The 26,355-nt window shown below is 42.3% G+C and overlaps 1 protein-coding gene across 4 annotated transcripts in view; it reads left to right on the plus strand.

Moving 5' to 3' along the window:
* MED13L (mediator complex subunit 13L) overlaps positions 1–26,355 on the plus strand; it is a 3,068,540-nt gene that overhangs the window by 977,293 nt on the left and 2,064,892 nt on the right. For all 4 annotated transcript variants that reach the window (XM_044068259.1, XM_044068260.1, XM_044068261.1 and 1 more), the window contains exon 4: positions 16,474–16,557. In XM_044068259.1, coding sequence (XP_043924194.1) covers positions 16,474–16,557 — 84 coding nt within the window. The remainder of the gene's footprint in view (positions 1–16,473; positions 16,558–26,355) is intronic.

The following is a 26,355-nucleotide window of genomic DNA, read 5'->3' on the forward strand; positions in this document are numbered from 1 at the left end:
ATATGCAAGACTGGTACTTAGAAAGTCTCTGGTGTCAACGTTCTCAGGACCTGGAAACAGTGATTCCTATAATTCCTTGCCTAAGGACAGAGTTCCTTTGGTGGGAAGAGGCTTGCAACCACAACAAGGGACTCCCTTTCACTCAACCCCCCCCCCCCCCCGCCGCCCAAACACTGACAACAGACGCATCAGACTGTGCATGGGGGGGCACACATGGCAGCCAAATGCATTCAAGGCAAATGGAGGCCAAGACAAATTCACCTGCATATCAATCAAAAAGAATGCTCTGACAGCCTTCAAATACATTATCCTTCCAGGACAACTCCTGATAAAGACAGACAACACCACAGTTATGTGGTACATAAACAAGCAGAGGGGAACTCATTCCTGCTCACCCTGCAGGTTAGCCATGGCTCTGTGGAATACAGCATTGAACAATCAAGTGCACCTGCAAGCTCAATTCCTGCCAGGCAAACAAAATTCACTGGCAGACGACTTAAGCAGAAATCTAATGGACCCACACGAGTGGAAACTGGAACCCAACTCATTCAAACTTCTAATACACAGGTGGGGAACACCAGAGTTGGTCCTGTTTGCTTCCCCCCAAAACCATCAACTTAGCAAATTTTGCACCAGAAATCCCCACAGCCAAGCTTGGAAAGTGGATGCCTTATCCTTTACACGGGAAAACCTCTCAATCTATGCCTTTCCCCCTCTGTCCCTCCTTTCAAAAGTACTACTCAAAATCAAACAGGACAGGCCAAGGACAATCCTTATTGCACCAGACTGGTCACGCCAGCACTGGTACCTACTCCTATACAGTCTGACAGCAGTGCCACCCTGGCATCTACATCAGACCCCATCTCTGCTGTCCCATCAGGAGGGACAGATTTTGCATCCTTAGCTGCAAACCCTGAACCTGGCAGCCTGGCTTATTCCCTGAATACATCATCAGCAGCCCTCAGCAAACAGGTGCTGAATGTTATCCTTGAGACCAGGAGGCCTAGTACTAGGAAATCCTATTCACAAAAGTGGAAAAGATACTGTTCTTGGAGCCAGTCTCAAAGAAAGGACACAGCCATGCCCATCTTACCTGAAATCCTAGGTTATCTAGCAGAGCTGCTCCACAAAGGCCTATCCTTCTCATCAGTTTAGATTCATGCCTCTGCCATCTCAGCTCATTACAATACTGAGCCACCCCTCTTCTCTCACCCTCTGATCAAACAGTACCTGAGAGGAGCTAACAATTTAAGAGTCCAAAGAGAGCTCCCACTCCTGCCCGGGACCTTAACTTTGTACTAGAAAAGCTCACGTTCCCCCCTTTTGAGCCTGCTGGCACAGCAGAATTAAAATTCCTCTCTTGGAAAACAGCCTTACTTTTAGCCATCACTTCAGCAAGAAGAGTGTCTGAGTTACTGGCCCTTATGGCTGTGGAACCCTTCATTATCTTCCATGCAGACAGGGTTTTCCTCAGGACTAACCCATCATTTATGCCCAAGGTGGTATCCAGTGTGGCTTTAAACCAATCCATCCATTTACCAACCTTTTTTCCTAATCCTCAGAATAAAGGGGAAGGGATCCTGCATGCCTTGGATGTGCACAGACAGCTCAAGTTCTACCTTGACAGGACTAAACCTTTCAGAAAATCTGACTAGCTGCTAGTCATCTTTGCTACAGGGGCAGAGGGCAAGGCCATTTCAAAGCAAACCATTTCTGAATGGATAGCACACTGCATCCATTTCTGCTACAAACACCATGGAAAATCTACCCCACAGGGGATCAGACCTCATTCCACTAGGGCTTCCTCAACCTCTACTGCGTTTCTTAGGGGAGTCCCTACCAGGGATATCCTGGAAGCTGCAACCTGGAGTTCTGTACACACCTTCACCAAGCATTACCACTTAACTGTCTTTTCTAAATCGAGAGCTGGATTTACCACAGCAGTCTTACAAGGCCTGCTAGCCAACCCTAATGCTTCTTGACTGCCTCCACCCTTCCTCAGCTTTGGGAGTCAACCCAAGTGTGATGACTGCAACAGTGAAACACGAAGAATCCCCCCTGTCTTGTCTGTATCTTCTACCTATCCTCTTTTTTGGCCATATCTTATGGAAATGGTATTTACTTTTTACTGGAGGTGTTCCACACCATGTGATTGCATCCTATTTTGGGGGCTCCTGACATCTGGGCCAAGAAAATGGCTTTGGCTGCATGGCTTATACCCTTGATGATCTGGCATCATGGAAGAGGCGACAATATCCAACTCAGAAATCTAAAGACTCTGGTATTCGGGCCTACTGAGGGCTACCTGCAGGCAGATAACCCAAGTGTGATGACTGCAACAGTGAATACACTTGAAAATCTACATTTATGTTAAGTGTACACAACTGTTATATCTGAGTAGTTGTACTTCATTTGTCTTCAACCGTCTCTCCCTCCTTCCCCCTGGCCTTATCATATGAACAGCCTGTTGGCTGCAATTTTTAGATCATAAGGTATTCTTTCAGGTCGGGTTCTCAGTATAAGTGGCAGCAAACTCGATCTGGGGGTTGCAAGGTAGTGGAGGTATATTATGGGTAAGGGGAGGAGCTTGGAGCTCGGAGCAGATGCTAGTGAATTTGCCGGGTCGGATCCAGTACATATCCGGTACCCACAGGTTGAAGACAAGTGAAGTAGAACTACTCAGATGGAACGTTATGGTGAGTACATAACTTATTTTTTTTTATGATATTAATTTATATGGGTATAATATTCACATTTTGCTAAATATGTCAACAACCAAGTAACGCAGACAGAACTCCTTGGCCTCATATGAAAACTCTCAGCTTGATGAAGAAAATGCTGCTGACACTGTGTGTGTAACTTGAGTGGTTGCTGTAAGTTGTTTACAAAATATTACAAACATAATAGTTGCTACTTTTACTGTGACTTATAAAATTCATTTCAAGACCTAGAGTGTAAAGAATGCTACCAGTATAAAAATAGTTTGTGCTGAAGAATGTGCTATTTATATTTCTGTCATAATCCCTATGGTTCCAGAGGGTCTATATTATATAAGCGAACGCAGTGAATTGCGAATACAATATAATCAACCCACAATCCCCGAAAACCCTAAATGTCGAACACAAGGATCAGCGATTTTTTTCCCAGGGGAAAAAAAAACACTGATCCATTAAAAAAAAAAAAAAAAAAAAACACAAAGTAAAGTGGGGCACAACCCCCTACTTAAATATACCAACTCCGAGATCGCACCACAGTGACGGAAATGGCAAAGTCCCAAAAACAGCATACTGATTTTTTTCCCTAGGGGAAAAAAATCGCTGATGTTCTTCATTCCACATTGCTGCAGTCCTAACCATTGGGGTAGTCCGCTGTCCCAGTCGGCCCGAATACCAAAGTATATGGCTGACGTCGGTCACGGCGCATTAGTCTGACGTCAGGACGTCAGGGTACTAATGCGCATGACCGACGTCATATCCCCAGTCTTTTTTGCTGCATGGTCCGATGCAGAAGCAGTTTTGCGAGTGCAGGTTGGCGTTCTGAAATTTTCTGAAGTCGGAGTTTCAGACCGAATCAAAGTTGGCCAAGTACCCCGTTGGGGAATATTTTGGTTTTTTCTTGCCTCAGTATTTAACCGGATGTCAGAAAAAGTGAATAACTGTATTTCTTGTGGGAAACAGATACCTCATAGGGATTACCATACTTTGTGTATACCTTGTTTAGGGCCTGAGCACGACGTTGTTGGATGCCGCTCTTGTGCTAGATTTAACAAACGCACTATTAAGAGAAGGTTAGACTGTGCCAGGTTAGTTTTTGGGAAGCGTTGTAATTATAAAATGCCATCGGATGCTCCGACGCCCGCTTCGTCCAAAAAGCGCAAGGACAAAGCAGCAAAGCCTAGAGGGGAAGAACCGACAGTCCCGGACGTCGGTTCTTTAGAAGGCTCAGTGGAGCCGGAGGTTCTGCCAGGACTTTCTTTGGAGTCTCAGGGAGAGACTTTACTGTTACAGGATGTGTCCTCTCAGGAGGTAGGCCAGGCTGAAGGGGCTTCTCAGGTGGCTGTTCTTCCCTCTCTTCCTAAGGTGGTTAGAGCCTCCCCTTCTGTTTCCAAGGCTTCTTTTAAAGGCAGGCCAGGTTTAACTTCAGTGGGGGTTTCTCCTAGCTCTTCAGGATCTTTGCCTAAGAAACATATGCTTAAAATGGCAGAGGATTTGATTACTATGATTAGAGGTTCTATGCCCCCTCCTGATAAGAGGCCTAGGGTGGAACCTGAGTTTGAGAGTTTTGAGCAGTGTTCGGAGGCTTCTGAGTCTTCGGCTGAAGACTTGCAGGAGTATCCTCCTTATTCTGATTCTGATGTGGATGACTCTACTCCTTCAGCTTCTCCTCCTGAGGATTTTTCATTTTCAGAGACTCTTCATTCCATGAGGGAGCATTTTAAATGGGAAGGTCAAGATTTCTCTGATTCCAGGAAGAGGCTTAGGGAATTCTTGTTTTACCCCAGCATAGGCCTTTAGCTATACCTCCTGTTCTGAATGTGGTGGAAGATGTTTTTGCAGAGGCTTCCCTGAACCCTGATTCTTTGCCTCCTGCCCCAGTTAAACCGGATAGGTACTATAGGGTGCCTGAAGCTCATAAATATCTTTTTAAGAGTCCTAGGGCAGACCCGAAACTGTCTCTCAGGGGCCTAAAGGTGTTAAGGCTTCTGTTGTTAAAATCCTGTTCCTCCTGATAAAGAGGCAAGGGCTTTGGATAGATGGGGAAAGAAAGTGTATACTTCTTCCACTTTAGCCATGAGGGCGTTGAATTGCCAGTTTCACATGTTAAAATATCAAAATTATCTCCTTTCACAATTGAAGTCTAAGGTGGATGCTCTGGCGGAAGGTATTGAGTGTAAAGAGTTGCAGGATTTAGTTCATGTGTCTGAACAGGTGGGTAAGCATTCCTTGCAATGTGGTTTTGATGCTGTGCAGGCCTCCTCGAGGGTGGCTGCCACTGGTTCTGTTCTTCGTAGGCACGCCTGGTTGAGGGATCAGAATTTAGCTGAGCATGTTAAGACAAGGATTTTGGATGCTCCTTTACAGTCTGACGTGTTGTTTGGTTCGCCTGTGGAAGCAGTTTTAAAGAAAATGGAGGACAAGGCTAAGTCTATGCAAACTGTTAAAGATTTTTGCAGGTGCAGCCTCCAAGTTTAGTAGAAATTGGCCTACTAAGGGATGGACATATCCTGCTTATGATTCCCAGTCTAGGGGTAGGTCTAGGCGTGGTAGGGGCAGAGCTCAAGGTTCTTTTAGGCCTAGAACAGGGAGTTCACCTGCTCAGACTTCTGGTGAGGGCAGGGGTCAGTCCTTTCGTAAACAGACCCAATGACCTGCCTTTTCAGCTGCCAATGCGTTCTCGTCTGGCAGCACCTTTGGGAGGAAGGTTGGCTCTTTTCAAAGAAAATTGGGATTTAATTACCCAAGACAAATGGGTTTTGGATATCATTCACCACGGTTACAGGTTTTATTTCCATACCTTGCCTCCTTTCAAAGGCATGCCAGACATTCCTCCTCTACAAAGAAAAGAGGCTCACAAGCAAATTTCTCTGTTACTCCAAATAGGGGCCATTCAGCCAGTTCCTGTGCCAGAAAGGGGCCTAGGATTTTATTCTCGCCTGTTCCTAGTACCAAAGAAGGGGAACACATGGAGACCAATTTTGGATTTATCTATCCTCAACACTTATCTGGACATTCCCAAGTTCAAAATGTTGGCGTTACAACAGCTTTTACCTCTGCTGGGCAAAGATCACTGGATGGTAACTTTAGATCTCAAGGAGGCTTACCTTCATGTGCCTATCAGACTAAGTTGCAGGAAGTATCTGCGTTTTCGAGCTGGAAATTCCCATTATCAGTTCTCTGCATTGCCCTTTGGCTTATCTACTGCCCAGAGTATTCACAAAGGTTCTGGCTCCAGTGATAGCTTACTTCAGGCTAAAAGGAATTCAAATCTATCCTTACTTGGGACGACTGCCTGATTCTAGCTCAAGAAAAGGAAGACCTTTACAGCATTTGGAATATGTGATAGCAGTGCTAAGATGCCTAGGGTATTCTGTGAACGAAATAAAGTCCAGTCTAGTACCCTCTCAAGACATGTGCTTTCTGGGTGTGAGACTGAATACAGCAGCCCAGATGGCCTTTTTAACCCCGGACAAACAAAAGAATCTTTCCATTTACTTCCATCAACTATCTCTTCAGTCCGGGCTGACTGCAAGGACAGTCCTTCAAGCCTTAGGGTTCATGGCATCTTGTATTCTGGTGCTTCCCAATGCCAAACTGCATATGAGGAAGCTGCAATGGTATCTCAAAAATGTATGGACACAGCACTGCCAGGATTTGGACACTGTCATTCAAATAATACCTTGCATTCAGAAGGAATTTTTGTGGTGGGCTCAGGAATGTCACCTAAACAAGGGACTCTCTGTGACCCGCCCAGAGGCGAGTCAGATTCTAACGACAGATGCCTCAGACATTGCTTGGGGAGCTCATCTAAATGGAAAGTGGATACAAGACAAGTGGCCTGCCAGACTACAGCATCTACATATCAACATGAAGGAGATGTTAGCAGTCCAGTTTGCATTAATAGCTTTCAAGGAGTTACTTCTTCCAGGGCAGGTGTTGATTCTAACAGACAACACAACTGTCATGTGGTACATCAACAAACAAGGGGGAACACATTCTTACCCGTTGTGCAGGCAAGCAATGATTTTATGGGAGACTGCGCTCAGCTTGCATATAACTCTTCAGGCAAGGTTTCTGCCGGGAGCACAGAACTCCTTAGCAGATGTGTTAAGCAGACAAATCATGGATCCCCACGAGTGGAAACTGGATCTTCATGTATTTCAAATATTGACAGTGTCATGGGGAACTCCAGACATAGATCTGTTCGCTTCTCCACTAAACCACCAGCTGCCAAAGTTTTGCACAAAGAGGTTTCATCACACGGCTTGGAAAGTGGATGCTCTTTCTTTCAGTTGGAAAAATCTTCATGTGTATGCCTTTCCACCTCTGCCTCTTCTCCCAAAGGTGCTCCTAAAGGTCAGACAAGACAAGCCAAGGATGATTTTAATAGCTCCAGATTGGCCTCGACAACACTGGTACCCATTACTGAGGAGTCTGGTAAGGAAGCCTCCATGGCCTTTACCTTTGATTCCACACCTGTTGTCTCAGAGGGACGGTCACCTGCTCAATGTCAAGCTTCACTCTCTTCATCTAACAGCCTGGCATATTCTGTTTTGAAACACAGCAGGTCTCAACTTCCTCAACAAGTTTTAAATGTGATTATGGAAGCCAGAAGACCTAGTACAAGGAAAGTGTACGCAGAAAAATGGAAGAGATTTTTATTTTGGAGTGCAGCAAAGAATTTGGAGATTTCTGAGCCTAATTTGAGTGTGGCTCTTCAATGTCTTACTGAGTTATTGGACAAAGGTTTGTCTTTCTCTTCCATTAAGATTCATGCTGCAGCAATTTCAGCTCACTATGATTGTGACCCACCATTGTTTTCATCCTTTGTTCAAGCAATTTCTTAGAGGGCAAAGAATATAAGACCCCCATGAGCTCCTACTCCTGCTTGGGATCTCAATTTTGTGTTGGAGAAACTTACTCTACAACCTTTTGAGCCGGCGGCTACTGCTGAATTGAAGTACTTGTCATGGAAGACTGCTTTTTTGTTGGCCATTACTTCTGCAAGAAGGGTTTCTGAATTGCAGGCCCTTATGGCGGTAGAGCCTTTTTTGATTTTCCATAAGGATAGGGTATCATTACGTACTAATCCTCCTTTTATGCCTAAGGTGGTTTCTAGTGTGGCTTTAAACCAAACTATTCATTTGCCTACTTTCTATGCAGATCCCCAAAATAAGGGGGAAAAGATTTTGCACACTTTAGATGTACACAGGCAGTTGCGTTATTATTTAAGCAGGACTAAGGATTTTAGGCAGTCTCAGCAGTTGTTTGTTTCTTTTGCTTTGAGTTCTCAGGGCAAGCCTGTGTCAAAACAAACTATTTCTAAGTGGATTGGGTTTTGCATTGCATTTTGTTATTCCCATCATGGCAAGGAGATTCCAGCTGGGATTAGGCCTCATTCCACTAGGGCTACTGCCACTTCAACAGCATTTCTAAGGGGTGGCAACTAAGGATATTTTGGAGGCAGCTACTTGGAGTTCAGTGCATACTTTCTCTAAGCATTACCACCTTCCTCTCTACTCTAAATCTAGGGCTGGTTTTGCCACAGCTATTTTGCAAGGCATGTTGACAGCTCCTGCTTCTTTATGATTTGCCAGCCTCCCTTACCTCTGCTTTGGGATTCTACCCAATGGTTAGGACTGCAGCAATGTGGAATGAAGAACATAGTACAGTTTTGTACCTACCATAAATGTAGATGTTCGAGGATCCACATTGCTGCAGTCCAATCTCCCTCCTTCCCCTCTGTGTTTAGGGGTGGTTGTGTGGGTGAGGTTGTACTCTTGTATTTTTGTATATATTGTACATATTTTTGGTGCAGGAGTGTTTGGTGTTTTTGGTTTTGGCCTTGTCTTTTTAGGGTCTTCTGACATCTGGGGCAAGAAAAGACTGAGGATATGACGTCGGTCATGCGCATTAGTACCCTGACGTCCTGACGTCAGACTAATGCGCCGTGACCGACGTCAGCCATATACTTTGGTATTCGGGCCGACTGGGACAGCGGACTACCCCAATGGTTAGGACTGCAGCAATGTGGATCCTCGAACATCTACATTTATGGTAGGTACAAAACTGTACTTTCCGTGCTTTCGGTATTTTGCTATTTCACATAATAACATACGACTAGTCAGCGTTCGCAATTCATTGCATTAGCTAAATTAATAGGGACCCATCCCAGAGATATGAGCATTTGTTTGAAATGCAAGGACATAATTTGATTCTGTCAGAAAGTTTTGTCTCTGCCCATTGGAAGTTACAGTGCAAACTTCCTGAGCTCCGTTGGAGTGAATGAGTTAAATAAATAGACATTTGGTATGATGTGTACACTGGTCTTGTACTTGTTTTTACTAAAGGCCACAGTGTCCCTAGAAAAATTGTGTTTCAAGTTTTAGCTGGAAAAATTGTGCTTGACTTATTACAGTATGTATGTCTTGAATTATCCATGTTAGCAGTTTCTTCATTTTGTACATTTTTGGTTCATTTATCCTGAAGCATCAGCTAAAGGAAGGAGTTCCTCTCTACACTATTACACAAGCTGTGGGAGTAATAGACAAGAAACAACAGATGACTTTGTTTTCATTGATGAGCTCAAATTCTGCTAGCTGTGAGGGTACCAAGGTATTACTGCAAGCAGATGATCATCTGCGTTCTCTAAAGTACCATAGTACTTTGCCTTGAAGATGAATGTTAAGAGCATTGCAGTCTCGTTTTTGTAGAATGTTTCCACCCAAGGTATATATGAAGCTATGATCGCAACATCTTTCCACATGATGTGCTGTGTGGATTCATTTGATAGAGAAGTTTTGCATGGAAGGAATAACTTAATGTGTTAACACCCTAGATGTAAGACAATGGTACTGATTCTGCTCATGTCTTATAACTGCTGCAGATGATTGTAGCATGGCAGTAGATATGCAAGGGAAAGATATCTGCAACTCACAGGATACCCTAACGTAATCCTTTTTATATTGGAGCCTCCCTTCGAGTCTACCTGTTAAAACATTTTAAGTAATTTTTGATGTGCTTGCACTATTATTCTATGTTCACTGTTGCAGTACTACTGACTACTGAAACTTTTGTTGCAGAACCCTGACTTCTGGACTGACTTGGAGTTTAGCAGCCTTCTCCCTGTAGGCCGGGCAGAAGCCTGCCCCTTAAGGATGTCAGTACATTCCCTTTTTAAAGTGCATTTGCTCATGCATTTTTAACCCTCTCTTGTGGCAGCCCATATGAGCTGTTGATATAGTGCCTGTAGTTTGTAAACATTCCACCTGCTCTACAACTTGGTACTGGCAAGTACCCCATTGGGGAGCTCATCCTGCTACCTTAGAATTGTTTTTTTTTTTTTATAATATATGAAATTGTATTGTCTAAGAGGGGGTCAGATAACTGCTTATGTGTAACAGGTATGTCTGATGTTAAGAAACAAGGATGGTGTGCATGTGGAAGGCAAATTCCATATAAAGATTTCCACAGCTGCTGTGTATTCTGCCTAGGCCTTGTACCCAATGTTTGCACCCAAAATACTTAGGAGAAGGGATCATTCCCTTCAAAACTATTTAGACAAGAGGATTGAGGCCTTGGCCTGTGCTGCCAGGTCATCTTCTAGTTTGTTTCCGACATATAGTATTTTTCTGAAGAAGTGTATGAAGAAGCAGCTTAAGGAAACAGCAGTCAGGGACTGAATGGATGCAGCCAATGATGTGACTAAGGTGTGTATCATTCCATTTTCACTTGAGGGTACTGGTGTTAGTGAGATGCTTTTGTAGCCCACACACCTCTGTTGTCTGAGACCTCTGAATATGTCACTTTGGAGGCTGCCATACCTGTGGACCAAGACACAAGCCTTTGAGTGGAGCTCGAACTTGACTCTGACATGTGGATACATGAGCCCATTTTGTCATTTCTGAAGGGGAGGACAGTCATCCTATGTTTTCGTTTAGGGAAGATATCCCTGGTCAAAAAGGTGGAGATCTGAGACACCAGTCCCTAGCTGTAGACCTCCAGAATAGTTGCCCCATCAAAGGGGGCTCAAAAATCCAAGCGTAGGAAATCTACCCATCCAGGATCCCTGGTGTTGCCTGGGCCTTGGGTAACTGGCAGGGCCTCTTCCCCCTGACTTCATACAGCCATTTTTCCAGGAGTGGATCTCCTCATCTCATGAGGTCCTACATGTCTTTCAGAACTTGCATATCAGTGTTCAGTGTCTGGAGTCTCATTTGCAAAATAGAGATTCTGACTTCTTAGAAACTGTGGAGTAAAAATTGTATTATGCTTCCCAGAAGTCTTCCCACTGAGGTATGATGCACAGATTACAAGATATCCTCTGCTTCTCCTACAGAGGAAATGTCATTTGAAGATGCTGTTTGGAGAATGACAGACCATTTTACACAGGAAGCCAAAGAGCTATTCATTGCCCAGACAAGATACTTTGATTGGTAAGGTCTGAACACCTTTAAACCATTAGCATTTCCTCCAGTACTGGTAGCTTTAGGGGATTCCTTCTTGGCTGCTTCTGAGGAATCTAACATCCAGTATCTTGCCTCTAAGAAGTCTGATGTTTTGTAAAGTGTCCAAGAGTTCTGTAAATTCTTTTACATGAATCTGGAGATGTATCCAGCTGTTTATTTGTAAAACCAAAGAAGGGAACTTGGTTCCTGCTTCAAGTTCTTTTCCAGATAACCAGGGAAATACATTGTTGTGGCAGGAATTGACCAATTTATGTAACATTCGTGTGAGTGATAATTGGTTAAAAAAAAATATATATATATATATATATATATATATATATATATATCTACATACACACATTTCTTGAATGAAAGTAATGATAAATATATCTCTTTGGTTTGTTTTCTGTTAATTCGTGTCTACTTATGCTCCTTTTGTAATTATGATTTAATAAAGATGTTAACATTAAAAAAAAGGAAAACAATGCTAGACTGGTTTGTGAGGAAAGTGTACATTGCTATTCTGTGGTCTTCAAGGCCTTCAATTATGAGGTGTGCATGTTTATCGTATTGCTTGCTGTCTTGGAACAGATTGAGGTCAAAATTGGATTAGTATCTGATGGGTTCCTGTGGACAGTGTTACTAGAACTCCATCACAATGTTAATGAAGTAGGAGAACGCTCCATAAAGTGTAGTTATGATGTATTGTAGCAGTATCCAAGGTGACAGCAACAAGGTCAGTTATAAGATGACATGCCTGGCAGAAGCTGCATTCCCCACTAGAGAATGACATGATGAAGCGCCTCATTGCCCCATTAGGTAAGGATTTGCTCTTTGGAACCCCACCAGTGAAGTCTTAAAAAGTGGAAGAAAAGGGCAAGACAATGCAGTCAGTGGAACATCTTCTTCAGTCACCTGTGCTCAGGTAAGGAAGGAACTGCTTCTCTTTACCTTACCATTATTGTTATGGGCAAGGGAAAAGTAATCAAGCAAAAGAGAAAAAGGGCCAGTGCAAGAAAAAATGTCAGTTGAAACTGTCACCAGGAGCACCCATGACTTTATGGTTCCCCCTCCCCCCAACATCCTCAGAATAGTAGGAAAGGGGTAACTCCTGTGCTAAATAAATAAGTGCACTTAGTCTCCCTTATAATTCAGGAGGGTGGGGGTTGGGGGTTAAAGAACCTGTACTAACACAAGACCAAAGCTGGGAATGCTGTTAGAGTGCTCACAGTGCCCAGAAATGAAAGACTGTAGAAACCTAAAGTTCAACACTTTTCTCAAGGTCTCAAAATAAAAGGTGCTGACTCTGTAGTTCCTTCTTTGTGCCTTCGTTGAAGGTTGGGCGTCGAGCTGGCACCTTGGCACCATAAAAATCTACTACCAATCCTTAGCAGACCGGAGTTCCGCTGTGGCGACCCTAACCGGGAAAAGCTGAAAGAAGAACAAAACTCTGTAGTTCCTTCTTTCTCTCTTTTTCTTTTCTGTTTGGTTGAACTTTTCTAATGTTGGCACAAGCAGTTGAATAGTCGTATGATGGCAGAATGCTGACATTACTTAGGGGGAGGTCAATGTACTCTGTGGATTGGGAATTTGCCCCTTCCTACTGTTGTATGCTGTTGGAATTGGTATATACAAGTAGCAGGGTTGTTGGGGGGATGCATGATAGAGGCTTACCCCCTTGCAAAAAATGTTTTCTTTTTGTTTTGTGATTTCAGTATTTTGACGTTCTGTCTTTTAGATTGATAGTTTTGGTTCGACTTTTAGTTTTTATCTTTAGGTAGTGCACGTGTGTCTATGTATGTGGGGGGGGGGGCAGGAGGGGAGAGGAGCGTATTTCTCTACTTTCCCTGATTTTACTGCAAAATCTTTGCCTCCAGAAATGTTTGATTTTCAGGTAAGTCACTGAGAATTATAGTCAGTAAAGTTAAATAGTAGAGCTTCATACTTAATGATTGTTCAGAAAATGCATGTTGATGAAAACCTGTTTCTAATATTACCAGAGCAATATTGTCTCAAAGTACATAAAATCATGTAGTAATGGTTCATTAAATGAACTATTAAGCACTACATCCAGAGGTTCAAAACTGCATCTGTCATTAGCACAATCAAAAATGAAAGATACTACAAAATAGTGGACATCTTGGAAAATATATTTGTACAGTACTACCATTTACTAGCAAATACATTTGTCTTATACCACGTTATGTATATATGCTGTAAAGTCTGTTTATTTTCTATGTACAAAGTATTTTGTATACTTGTAATATGTTCGTGGAGATTTTCTCCCCAGGACTCTGCTGTAAAGGGGCAATTTACTCATGTTGGACCATCCATTTAACTAAATAAATATATAAAGAGAAAGAGGGAGGGAGAGAGAAAAAAAGACTGTTTTTTCTCACACTCACCGTAGTGCCTGTGTGTGTCTGTTAATTGAATAATTATCTTATTTAAATATTGTCTCTGATTCTGAGTGTTTGCCCCCTTGTTGTTGGATTTGTCCAGAATGCTTGAGCAAAGAAGTTGAGAGGTTTGGGGAGTAGAAGGGTTCAGCTGCCTGTGATTTTTTTCCTAATATTTTGACCTGTTTTCCTGTAAATTTTGTATTGCTCTGGAAATTCAGTGGGGACTGAAACTACTAAATCATGATCGATATTTAAGATTCAGACTTAATAGCCTTCAGAAAAAGCATGTTAATGCAAAGCATGCATATTACTCTAGCACTTTCTAATTATATAAAGGCAATGAGCTAAGCATTTGAGACATATTGGGGGGCTTGCAGTGGATTGCACATTGTATTCTGACAGCATTCAGCTGAGAAGATAAATACTGGTGTGGTAGTTATTTATGTATTTATTCATTCGTTTGATAGCAATCAAACATCTAAAGAGTATAATAAGTGTCATTCAAGTAGCTTTAATTGATTTTCTTTTGTGCATATGTTTATGTATGTGTGGGGAAGGGACGTAGATGCTCTCAGCTTTTGCAGAATGTATTTTTTTTACCTCATATTTTGGTCTGTTCCTCATAAGGTTTATGGTTTATCTGGCTGAATTTCAGACTTGTTAGCTTTCAGAAATCATGCCTGTTTGTTGTTCTAGCAAGATTCTAAGTATGTAAAGACCTTAGCTGTCCCTGATCTTGGTCATTTGTCCATCATTATTTTTTAGCTTCCACCTTGATTCTTGAGCTAAGTGGCTAAGATATGTGGAATGAAGCCTTGCAGTGGGTTCCATGCTGTATTCTGACAGTAGTGATCTGAGAAGGTAAATGCCTGCGTGGAAGTTATTTGTGTATTTATTCATTCGATTGCAACCAAACTTCTAAAGAGTACATAAAGAATACAGTCACAGACATACAAGTGGCAGCAATTAATGATCACATCTGTGTATATGTGTGTGTGTAGGTATAGTATAGTTAAATTGTTGCAGACAGTTATTTTTTATTTTATCGCTTTCTGATGTCTGAGGCGTATACAGTCAGTAACATTGGCTTTAATTGCTGAGCACGGGGGTTTATGAAAGTTACTGACACTTGTAATTTGTTCATTTTAAGCAGTCATAATCTCACTTTGTAAAGGTAATGTGCCTTCTTGTGAAGCCAGCTGGAATATGTGACTGGGTTTATTTTTAACACAGCCAAATATCTGAGGTGCACTGTCAATCATGTGTCTGTAACTGATTAGTTTGGGGATCGTTTCTGAAAATGACTGTGAATATGTAGTGTAGGGGTTGTAGAAGACCTAAAAGTAACAAGTTGGACGTATTTTTTTTCCAGTTTCCATCACATCCAGCCATCAGTACTGTATTTATTAAGTGGCTGTGGTGGTCTGTGCAGGAAATTTATGATAGTGACTGATATTGGAAGAGTTTTGCTCTAAGTAATGATGCCGTCTAATATCCCTTGGGTTTCTGGTTGAGTTTTTGGCTGTGATGTCTTGTGTGTGGAGTTTGTATGTACTTCCTGACTCCTTACGGGTTTTATCCATCTACTTTTGGTTTCTTCACCCAGACCCTTGGTTGTATAACATATGCCTCTGGCAGTTTGTGCTTTAACTTTCATCCCAGTCTGACACTAGAAGGGTAGTCAGAAGGTAAGTTATTTTGGAGGGGTAGGAGGGCTGGAACTTTGGTAAGATTTGTATATCATTGCAAGAACATGTCCTGTCAGTTAATTGGTTAATATTATTTTGTTGGCTTTACATGCAACTTATTTTCCATGAAAGGAAAAATTAAACTGAATTTCTTTCCTTACTTGTGATTTTTTCTAACACTCCACTCCAGCCATCATTGGAAATAAACATGTAAAAATTAATAAATAAATACAGTTTGTTATTAATTTTTTGTAAGATGACCTTAGAGCAAAGAGAAGTCTATGATGTCTGGGGGCCTAGCAGCCTCCAGACCCCCAGCTTAATTCGTTCACTTCTTCCAAATGTACTACAGTGAAGCTTTAGTCTGTCAGACTGTGCTTAAAAGCATGAGGAGGAGCTAAAGACAAAATGTGGATCTGTGTGGAAGTTCTGGGACCAGAAAATGGGAGGAAACAGGGGAGAGAGAGAGGGGCACTCGGGAGGTGCAGGGGAACTGGTGCGCAATAGTGGTCCCCCATGGAGTCCTTTGTCTAGCCCTCCAGTGTTACTTAAGGCTGACTTTGTTGAGTGCAGTTAGATATCTGAGGTGCATGTATTCAGTAGTGTGGTTATAATGAGCGGGTGCATACTGAAACAATCTGTAAGTAAAAGTAAATGACCTCATCTGTTGTTTGGTCATAAGTAATGGTCATTGACACCTGCTGTAATAGAGCCCCACCCATTCACTTGCTTCCTGCATTCTCCTTTTTCTTTGAAGTCACTAGCTTCCACTGATTAAGTCAGGGATTCCAGAAAAGGAAGATCTTTCCTACTCCTTTAATGTTGTTTGAGCTGTACAGAACGCCTGTATATGTGTGGTAATGTATCGTTGCACAAGTGTTTCATTCTACTATGTTTTTATTTATTTTTTTCTTACTAGTATAGTTTCCTTTCTTATGTTACCAATAGTATAGCTTCTTTCTCTTTTCTTGATGTAGTCTCCCTCATTATCAGAGAGAATTTAGTGCATCTTTGCTGGTGGAGAGAGTATTACATCAGGGGTGCACTATCTCTTGTCTTATAGAAAATGCACCATTATTTAGTGTTACTCGTGCAGGACTAGAATGTTTAGACAAAATGTCAAACTGAAGATGCAGCTGTTGTCAGAATCCTGTAAATTTGTAATCCATGTTACTTTTTTGTTTTATGCTGACTTAAAACTTCTATCATTTTATTATAGGTGTCTGATGGAAAAGAACTTTGTAAGACTTGGCAAGTGGTTTGTCAGGCCTTATGAGAAGGAGGAGCAGTCCATTAATAAAAGGTAAGATGGTTTTATGTTAGTTATTCTGATTGTTGCAATGTGTCATCTTAGGCTCTTTTGAGGGCCTTCTTTATCAAAGTTATGAAATAGCTGCATAAGCAGTAGTTTGTGATTTTGCTGAAGTGATGTCACTGTTGAAGTGACACCCCGACCCATGTGCAAAATGGAAAAAGGGGGTGAGGATGGATGGATTTAGGCAATGTGATTTTTCCTCTGGGTTCTGTATTTCCGATGTGTACACAAATCTGATTTAATCTTGCAATGGTTTTCATTATGCCTGAATGTTGAGTTGCTAGAGGCCCAGTATTAGTCATTTCTTATCACTGACTCGTCAGACCTGGTTTTGGGTTTTTTACTGATGCTCATCATAGTCATTGTTGTAGCACTGAGTTTTGGGACTTCCTGCCATGCAGAAGCCCATGACTGACCCAAATACCAGCATCTTTTAACATCCCTCAGCCGATGAATGTCCACTGCCATCTGACATTAAGGATGTTAGGAGTATAGGAGATACATCGTCCAGCAGCATCTTCATTTCTTCCTTGCTTTGTAGTCCAGTGCAGAAGACTGAGTTGGTTCACATTGTCAATCCGTCAGTCATTATGAATCACCAGAGCATTTCAGATAAGTACCCCTTTGTTGACTTTTCTTATCCCTGTACCTTTTAGTATTTTGTTAATAATTACCTTCCGTGTGGGGAAACAAATCCCCTGCAAAGACTTCCAGTAATATTTCCTTTTTTCTTAGGGCCTCAGCACAACATATGTAATTGCCCTTTTTGTGTTAGTTCTGTAGTAAGACCATTACATGCAGGACCGAATCCCTCCAGCAGTACTTGGATTCAGCTAGAGCTGAGCCTTCTCACACAGTGGTGTCTGCCATTTCCTAGGTCATCGTCCCTAAGAAGTGAAAGGATAAGCACCCAGAGGAGAAGGATGTCAGGCAGGCTGAAGACATTTCTATATCTGATTCTTACCTAGACTCGAGATCAGCACCACAGGTGAGATCCCTTTGCAGCCCCCTAGTCTGATGCCTGTTAGACGTGAGTCCTCTGGTGCAACACCCCTGGAGGCCTCCCAAGTCTCAGGTCAGCTGCACACATGCCAACACCAGAACAACATCAGCTGGGTCTGAAACCACTAAGCAAGTCACAACTTATGACTCCAGGATGCTGGTATCCAGGTTTGTGGGTGGTATCACTGTGGTGAAAGTAAGGGAGGAATTACCTGGGGACTGGATTGAGGTTGCAACCATATGACCATGATCTGAGGCATTGAGTTCCTCTAAGGCTGGCATTCCCAAGCCCAAGAGGCAGGGAGGTTTGCCCTAGCCAGTGCTGACAAAGCCACCTGCCTCATCCACCAAGGTCTGTCTACAGGACCAAGACTGCATCATGCTGCAGCAGGACATCATAGATTTCATGAAGTCCAGGCAACCCACCCTACAAAAATGAACGTGCGCTAGGAACTTCCCCTAAGAAAAGAAAAGGACAGTCCCCCCACCCTGAGAGACAGATTCCACAGAATGAAATGGTGATGAAGAACTTGCATATGTAGATCCCCTTCCCCCATTTCGAGAAAAAATTGATTCACAGACCCATAAAGATTACAGATGTGGTACACAAACAAATGAGGGAATTAATTCCTAACCTTCTTCATTTATTTATTTATTGACATTTGTTAACTGGGTTAGTTCAGCTGGGTGAGTAGCCCATTTTCAGTGGAGACCCAAAAGAAAAGCCTCAGTTACAAAACAGTTTACAGTATAATAAAATTTTACACTCCAAGATAGTACAATTACAAATACAGCATGTCAAAAAAAAAAAAAAAAGTAGTGAGCAACATACACATAACAACATACAAGTAACACTACAGATAAATAGCAAAATCAACAGCAAAAAATAAGCTATCAGTATTTAAAGATTGCATTTACCAGAATAAGTATCAGTTAGGTTAAAAAGTGAAAAAGGTTGAGACTAGTGTAAATACACTTATGATGGGAATGAAATACAAGAGTGTGGAGGAGTTAAGTTAGGGTCCTGACATGGGCATGTCTTGGTGTTAAGTAGATAAAGTTTAGCTCTTTTTTGAAGTGTAATTGTCGAAAGATTTTACTCTTCTAACATATTCTGGAAGAATCACACCAAGTTCTTGTAAGCAAGTAAAACAGCTTTATTTTACATGCATGGAGATCTGCTACATGATAGTAATATGCCAGCAGTCTGGCTACTTGTACTTTAAGTTCTCCTTATATAGACCCTCCTGCACGTACATACACGTAGCACAGAGGACTTTCATTAAAATTGATAGTTTGATTACTTGTTTTTACCAGCCAGTACCACAGTTATTCTTGCACCATTAACTTCCTTATCAGTAGTTTAAGATTAACTCCTGCATTCCTCAGTGATCAACATTTTCCAGAACATTTCAGTTTGCACGCAGTGAACATTTTCTGCTTAACCCTTTAAATACAGAATACAAAATATGTTGACTTCAGTATTTTTCCACATTTCCCCTTACAACATTTTGTATACTGTTTATTTTACACAATCCCAGATCGTTGTATACCTTCTCATAATCAGAGAAATATGCTTTTGTAGCATTGGCAGAGATAACCTTCGATATTATCATTTTGATACATGGTATGCAACAGCAGCCAAGCAGCAAAAATATGATTGCACCAACACATACAGCAATTAAAATGTTCATCAACACAGAACCCCAGTTTCCAAACAGATTTTGGAAAAAGTCAGTCAAGGGGTTTGGACCAGGTTTAGTCAGTTCAGAAACTTGTTGAATTATTTCAAGATGGCTCTGAATCGCGTGCTCGTTATCAGGGATGATCGAGCAGCACTCCTCGTGTATCAGAGCGCAAGTACCTCCTTTCGCCGCTAGGGTGAAATCGAGCGCCATACGGTTCTGCAACACTACTGTTCTCATCGCCGTTAATTCGTCCGTCACCAATTCTAGCGCTGAAAATGTCGCATTACTCAGAGTCTCTAACAGTTTTGACAGTTTTCTCAGTTCCCAGATGGATTTTACTGTCCCATATGCTGGCAAAATACCAGCCCAAGCAATTACATCATCGCCTAGGTCCATATGTGAGAGTCCTTTGCTGCTGACGTGTGCCAAGTCATGGTGATAAATCCATGACGCATCAATGTTACCAACGGGATTAATAGGTTTATTAAGAGAACGTGCATTTCGTATTTTACCTTGAGGCAACGCATTTGCGTGTCTGATAGCTGGTATCAGATATCCCAAAAAACAGCTTCCTGACCAGCCATATGGTAACCATTTACATGCTTTCCTACCACAAATAAAATAGCAATCATTTGTTTTGATGGTAATATTGGTTGCAAATTCATAACTCCCATTTGGCTTTAGCCCCTTAAATAACAGGCCATATACATACAGCATTTTTTCAACAAAACTAATATCATTTACATTGATGTCTTTTTTTATAGCTCCAAACTTGGTCTCACACTGCCCTTCTAGGGTACAATTATGAACTATTGTCAAATTACATTGGCTCAGCCCCACCTTAACTTTCCCAATCTTTTGAAAACACACTGTTCCATTTTGGCCCCAGAAGAGGCAGCGCCACCTTGTCTCTCAGTGGTACTTCTGTGGTTTCAAACAACAAACTATTCCAAGTATCATTTATTCCCAGAGGGCTGTCCCTAACATTAAGCCACTGTGTACAGTAGGTATTGCAGTACATACCCAACAATTTGAGACATTCATTGAGGATGCATATGCATATTTAATCGCTTGATATGTATTAAAGTTTGGATGCCAGCTGGTGTGTTTGTCTCTTTTGAATGGCTAGCTTCATTAAAAGACAGAAATGTCCAAAACAGAAATATTACAATCACAATAGTTATAAACAATAAAACATTGCAATAGAACCATTTTCTCTTATTCTCATTATTGTCCTTCATGATTGCTGCTGTCTGTTTGTTCCTCAGGGAACTCAAGTCTTTATTTAACTTAAAATGTTTTATGATTTTGCAGTGCGTTAGGTGGATCCATGAGGACCTTTCTTTAATCCGAACTGCTGTTGGAGTTGCGATTAGCACCTGGTAGGGCCCTCCCATTTGGGGATGCCCAATTCTTGCGTTTATTATTTTGATCCAGACCCACTCGCGGGTCTGATTTCCGTGATCTTGTCGTCTCTTGAACCTGAAAAACAATCATTCGTTAAACAGCTGTTAGTATTGGTCAGCATTTTCCTCATGTACTCAGCTATCTCCTCACCCCCCTCATGTTCCGCAGGCAACAAGTTTTGCCACTGCGGGACGTAATAAGGTCTCCCATACAACAACTCAAATGGGGTGACTCCTTTTGAGGTGGGAGTTGTGCATGGAAAGGAGGGCTAGAGGTAGACAGGTAATCCAAGACTGATGTGTCTCGGCCATGAGTTTTCTCAACTTGCCTTTTAGAATGCCGTTATGGCGTTCCACCAACCCTGCTGACTGTGGGTGGTAGGCACAATGGTGTTTCAATTCAATTTGGAAAACTGTAGACAGTTTCTGTATGATCTGATTGACAAAATGTGTGCCGTTGTCAGAGTAGATGCGTGTAGGAAGTCCAAAGTGCGGACGATGTGATTGACCAAAATTTTAGCCACTGATTGAGCATCCGGATGTGTCACCGGAAAAGCCTCAACCCACTTAGTAAATGCATCTACTATTACTAACACAAACTTCTTTAGTTGTGCGGGGTCAATTCGATGAAGTCCATACATATTGTATGAAAAGGATAGGGGTGTTGGAAATGATGCCGGAGCAACTCTGACCCTCCCGTGGTATTTAGCACATACTATGCAGGATAGACAAAAGCGTTTTGCATATGCAATGAAACCCTTGGTCCAAAAGGTAAGGTGGATAATTCTAACCATAGCTGCAGGGCCCAGATGGGAAGGGCCATGCACAACTAGTGCTGCATATCTAAAAAGATTAGTAGGCAAAACATATTTATTATCCGGTCCCACATAGATTCCTTTGTTCTGCCTAACACCATACCTAGTCCAGCGTTGTTTTTCCTGTACTGTGCTAAGTTCCTGCATGACTTGTAAGGTTTGCAAATCAAATTTATCTGTTGGTTGTAATTCTGTAGGTGTGGTTTCAAGTGAAAAGGTACTGGACATAGCTGCCTCTTTGGCTGCTTTGTCTGCTAGGGCATTACCAAGTGATACCGGGTCCTTAGCACGGGTATGAGCAGCGCATTTACAGATGGCCAAACCCGTGGCCATTGGACGGCTTGTAGTAATTCAAGGATTAGGTCTTTGTGCATAATGTCTTTCCCGAGGTTGTAACCATCCCTCTATTTTTCCATTGCTGAGCAAACACATGCACCGTAGAGAAGGCATATTGACTATCCGTATAGATAGTGACATTCCTGTCCTCTGAAAGGAGACATGCCCTTGTCACAGCAATCAGTTCCGCTGCTTGAGCGGATAAGTTCCCGGAGTGGTCTTGCCTCTATTATCTGAGTTGCAGTAGTAACTGCATACCCTACCTCGTGGTGCCTGTTTCTGTTTTGCGTGCTGACCCATCTACAAACAGTGTCCAGTCCGCATGTAGTAAGGGTTGATCTTTAAGATCCGGTCTTGGTAGAACTTTAGAATGTATGAGATCTAAGCATACATGCGGAATACCGTCTTCAGCAACAGGTAGCAATGTCGCTGGATTTAAGGTAGTGCATCTCTCAATTGTCATGTGTGGCTGCGATAACAGCGTAGTCATACAAGATAAATGTCTGCTAGGTGACAGAAATGTTAACTTGTCCTGCAGAAGGATGACTGCTACAGAGTGCGGGACTTTTAACGTAAGATCATGGAACAATACCAACGTGGCTGTCGCTTGTACCGCCAAAGCGGCTGCAATTACTGCTTGCACACAGTGTGGTAATGCTCGTGCTACTGAGTCTAATTTGCTAGAGTAAAATGCCAATGGTCTTAACTTATCTCCATACATTTGCATTAAAACAGATGTCATAAATCCCTGCTTGCAATCTACAGTCTGTATAAAGGTCTTACTGTAATCTGGAAACCCCAATGTTGCTGACCCAGCTATCAGTTGCTTGATCCTAGTAAATGCCTGTACTGCCTTGTCTGTCCAGTGCAGCAAATCTTTTGCCGCCATCGGTATTGCAAAAATTAAGTCTGATAGCGGGTGCACTTCTTCGTAGTTGGGAATCCAACTACGACAGAAGTTCGTAATGCCTAAAAGGACATCATTTCTTTTTTGTAGTTGGCATGGGGGCTTGTAAAATAGCATTCTTTCTGCTGTCATCTAATCGCCTGCCCTTTCCAGAGATAGTATAACCCAGGTAACGTGCTTCTAATTTACAAAATTGTAACTTAGACTTATTTACCTTATGTCCTTCGTGTGCCAGAAAGTGTAGTAGTCGAATAGTCTCGGACTTACAGAGTTCTTCCGTAGTCGCGGCCAGGAGGATATCATCCACGTACAGCAGTAGGTGGCACCCTTGGGCTGGTTGGAACTGAGCCAAATTGGTGGACATCTCTTGTGAGAAGATGGTCGGACTTTCGCAGTATCCCTGCGGTAACCTGGTATAGGTATAACGCTTGCCCATAAGCGTAAGTGCAAACCAAAATCTACTACCTTCCTGCAAGGGAATAGAGAAAAGGCATTACTGATATCAATTACAGAAAAGTAGTTATCTGTTGGAAGGATATCGTTCAGCAGAATAGACGGATCCGGGACTATGGGGCCGAGGTACCACCGCGGCATTTATTGCCTGTAAGTCTTGTACCACCCCCCATGTCCCTTCCGGCTCTTTTACTGGAAATAAGGGCGTATTACACGGTGAGTCTGTGCACAGAATTAATACTCCAGCTTTCAAAAGTGCTGTGATTACCAGTAAAATGCCCTCCTCTGCCTTTCTGCTCAAGGGATACTGCCGTTTATGAGGTCTAAATTCTGACTTGGGTGTAATCTTTACCTGTCCTGCCGTTCTAATCAGTCCGATATCGTGCTGACCCTGCGACCATAATGAGTTTGGAATCATCTGCAATTGAGATTCTTCCATGGGGTAAGGAGACATAGTCATAATGTCCCAGGGATTGTATCGGTTTGTCTTCCCTGAGGTGCAGTCGGTCTGGCTTGTGTAACCCAGTTAAGTTTTTGAACCTGAATGCCCTTACCTGCCAACTGTTCTGGTGTCCATCCTACCCATTCAGTTATTTTCTTACCCACGAGGTACCATGACATTCCTTCACCCTCCGTGACTGAAATATGTGTGGTTAATTCATTCTTATACAGCAGCTGCATATCCCTTGTAAGGCTACATGTGACTGCAGAATTACCTAGTGTGTCCCAAAAAGGCTATGCAATACTAGTTTGGTGACTTTAAAACTAAGAAATTTCTTTTCGTATTCTAAATCAGGTCCGGCACATCTTCTGTAATACATTGTGCAATGTAATGGATCTGACACCTTGTGATTTGTTATGCCGTATTTGCTTAATGCCAAATTTGTAAGAGCCGTCACTACACTCTGGGGCCTGTCTCTATCAAATCATTACTATACCAGTAATGTAGATCTCCCTGCCCCTCTAATAGCATTGCACTATTCAGTTCTATTCTCCTTGCCACCATCCCGTGGAGGTTGGGACGGCTGCTATACCGAACACTTGCATTAAATCTCTTCCTAGTAAATGTACTGGGCAGATTTCTGAAATTATTACTCGGAACCGTATGGTTTGGTTCGTCTCTGGGTCGGTAAACCACAGAGGTTTGGACAATGGCTCTTTGTAAATCGACCATTTGCTGCTTTTACAAGCACATATTCATCCGAGGTAACATCGGATGATATGGCAGTACTTCTGACTAACGTTCGAGAAGCCCCTGAGTCACAAAGAAATTCTATGTCTCGGCCCTCAACTTGCAATGTGATCACTGGTTGGGATTCCAATTGCATAGTTGATGCTAGTGCTGTTAGATTTACCATTTGATATTTCTCATTTTCTGCCATTTCCTGTCCCCACCCATCGTCTTCACTTGTACCTACTTCCCCATTCTCACTTTCTTCTTCTTCCTCATACCCTCCATCTACGTCTTTTGACCATCATATAGTCATGCGGTACCACCGAAGCAACCATCGGTTTCTCCGGTCCTCTGCAATCTCTGGCGAAATGTCCTTTCTTACCGCACTTAAAACACTCCCCTCTTTTGCCTAGCCTCGAAATCGTCAGAATGACTTATGCGTCCTCGTCCTCGTCCTCTTCCCGTGCCACGCCCTCTTCGCGATTTGGAACCTTGAACTAACATTAAAGTTCCATCTTCACTAACTGTAAAAGTCTGGGCTTTTTATTTTTTTTCCTTCAGGTATTTCTCAGCATGTCTAGCATAATCCATAAGGGGCTGTAGGCGCTGTCCTGTGTGTGATCATATGCTTTTGTATAAAGTTACCAATGGCTGTCTTGCAGCCCTTTAGGAATGCATTTTTCAGTTGCTGTTCATAGGGCGAGTCATTTGCCTGATTTTCTGCCTTAATCAACCCACTATGAGCATCAAAACATTGTGTGAGACGATGTAGATAATTGTCAACGGTTTAGTCATCTGATTGAACGCATTGATTAATGCAAGTCCAATCTGCTTTGGGCTTCCAATGTTCTTCTATTTTATCTAGGAGAGTCTTTATTCTGGTTCTACACACTTGAGTTAAGCGGCAAGGCTCCCCTTCCTCTGGTAGCAGGGGTCCCAAGTTCCGCAAATAAGGTGCCGATCAGGTCCTAGGATTTGCCTTATTACTTGTTCAAATTCTACAGCGTTTAATCTATAACTCATTCTCATGCCCCCTACGTCTGTATGGAATTTACATATCTACTTTTGGATGGGGAATCCCTCTACCGCTTTTGGATATCATCACGGGTCCACGGTCGGTAGACCAATATGGTAGGACCCTCGCCTTCTCGCCTTGAGGATTTGCCACTTCTATCAGTGGGTATTCCTCTCCTTCCTGATCTACCTTCTCCTTAATTTTCCAGTCCCTTCTCTCCTAATACTTCCGCTCGTAAGTCAAGAGTGTTGGCAGGCTCTCTCTGTAATATAATACGTGGCGTGGGGGACACTCACGAAGCCTGGTATTGCGGTGGGTCCTGGTCGGGGCACCTCAATAACCTGTGCAGGGTCTGGATACTGGATGGGAGGGCCGAGGGATTCTGGTGACTACGACTGACTATGGAAGTTTCATTATCTTCCTTTTGAACAAAGTACACATCTTTTCACTTGAATTACCACACCCTTTTTCAAATTTTGTTCCTTATGTCTTTATTTGCTTCCTCCAGCCATTTCTGTGCCTGGGGAATCCCTACCTTCTTTTGCTTCCTTGTCTTATTTCCTGCCTGTTTGCGCAGTAATCTTACTAGATTTTGACATTCTGACTTATTTAAACATCCACTAAACCCATGTTCTTTTTTCCATTTATCTAAATACTTTACATTCTTTGGGTGTAAATCAAACATAAACTTTTCATCTTCAGTTTTGTCGTCGCCTTTGGCGCAACTGGTTCCTGTTCCCATTTCTCTTACGAGAAACTATTCCTGTTCCTGAGATCTCTTGTATATGGAATCTATTCACATATACCCCTTATACTTTGAGAAAATTCAATTTCTCCCTTGACTAGTCCCTTAAAATTTAGACAAAAATTCCAATCAGAAACAAAAAGTAGCTTTTCTTTTTGCTTACCTTTGTGATTCCTCCGCCCTGTTTCGCTGCCACCTCACGGATTGAATCTGGAAAGAGTGACTGGCCTCTAATTTCAACCTGT

The sequence above is a fragment of the Protopterus annectens genome, chromosome 4.part0 (genome assembly GCF_019279795.1).
Source record: "Protopterus annectens isolate FY-2018-M chromosome 4.part0, PAN1.0, whole genome shotgun sequence".
NCBI classification, from domain to species: domain Eukaryota; kingdom Metazoa; phylum Chordata; order Ceratodontiformes; family Protopteridae; genus Protopterus; species Protopterus annectens.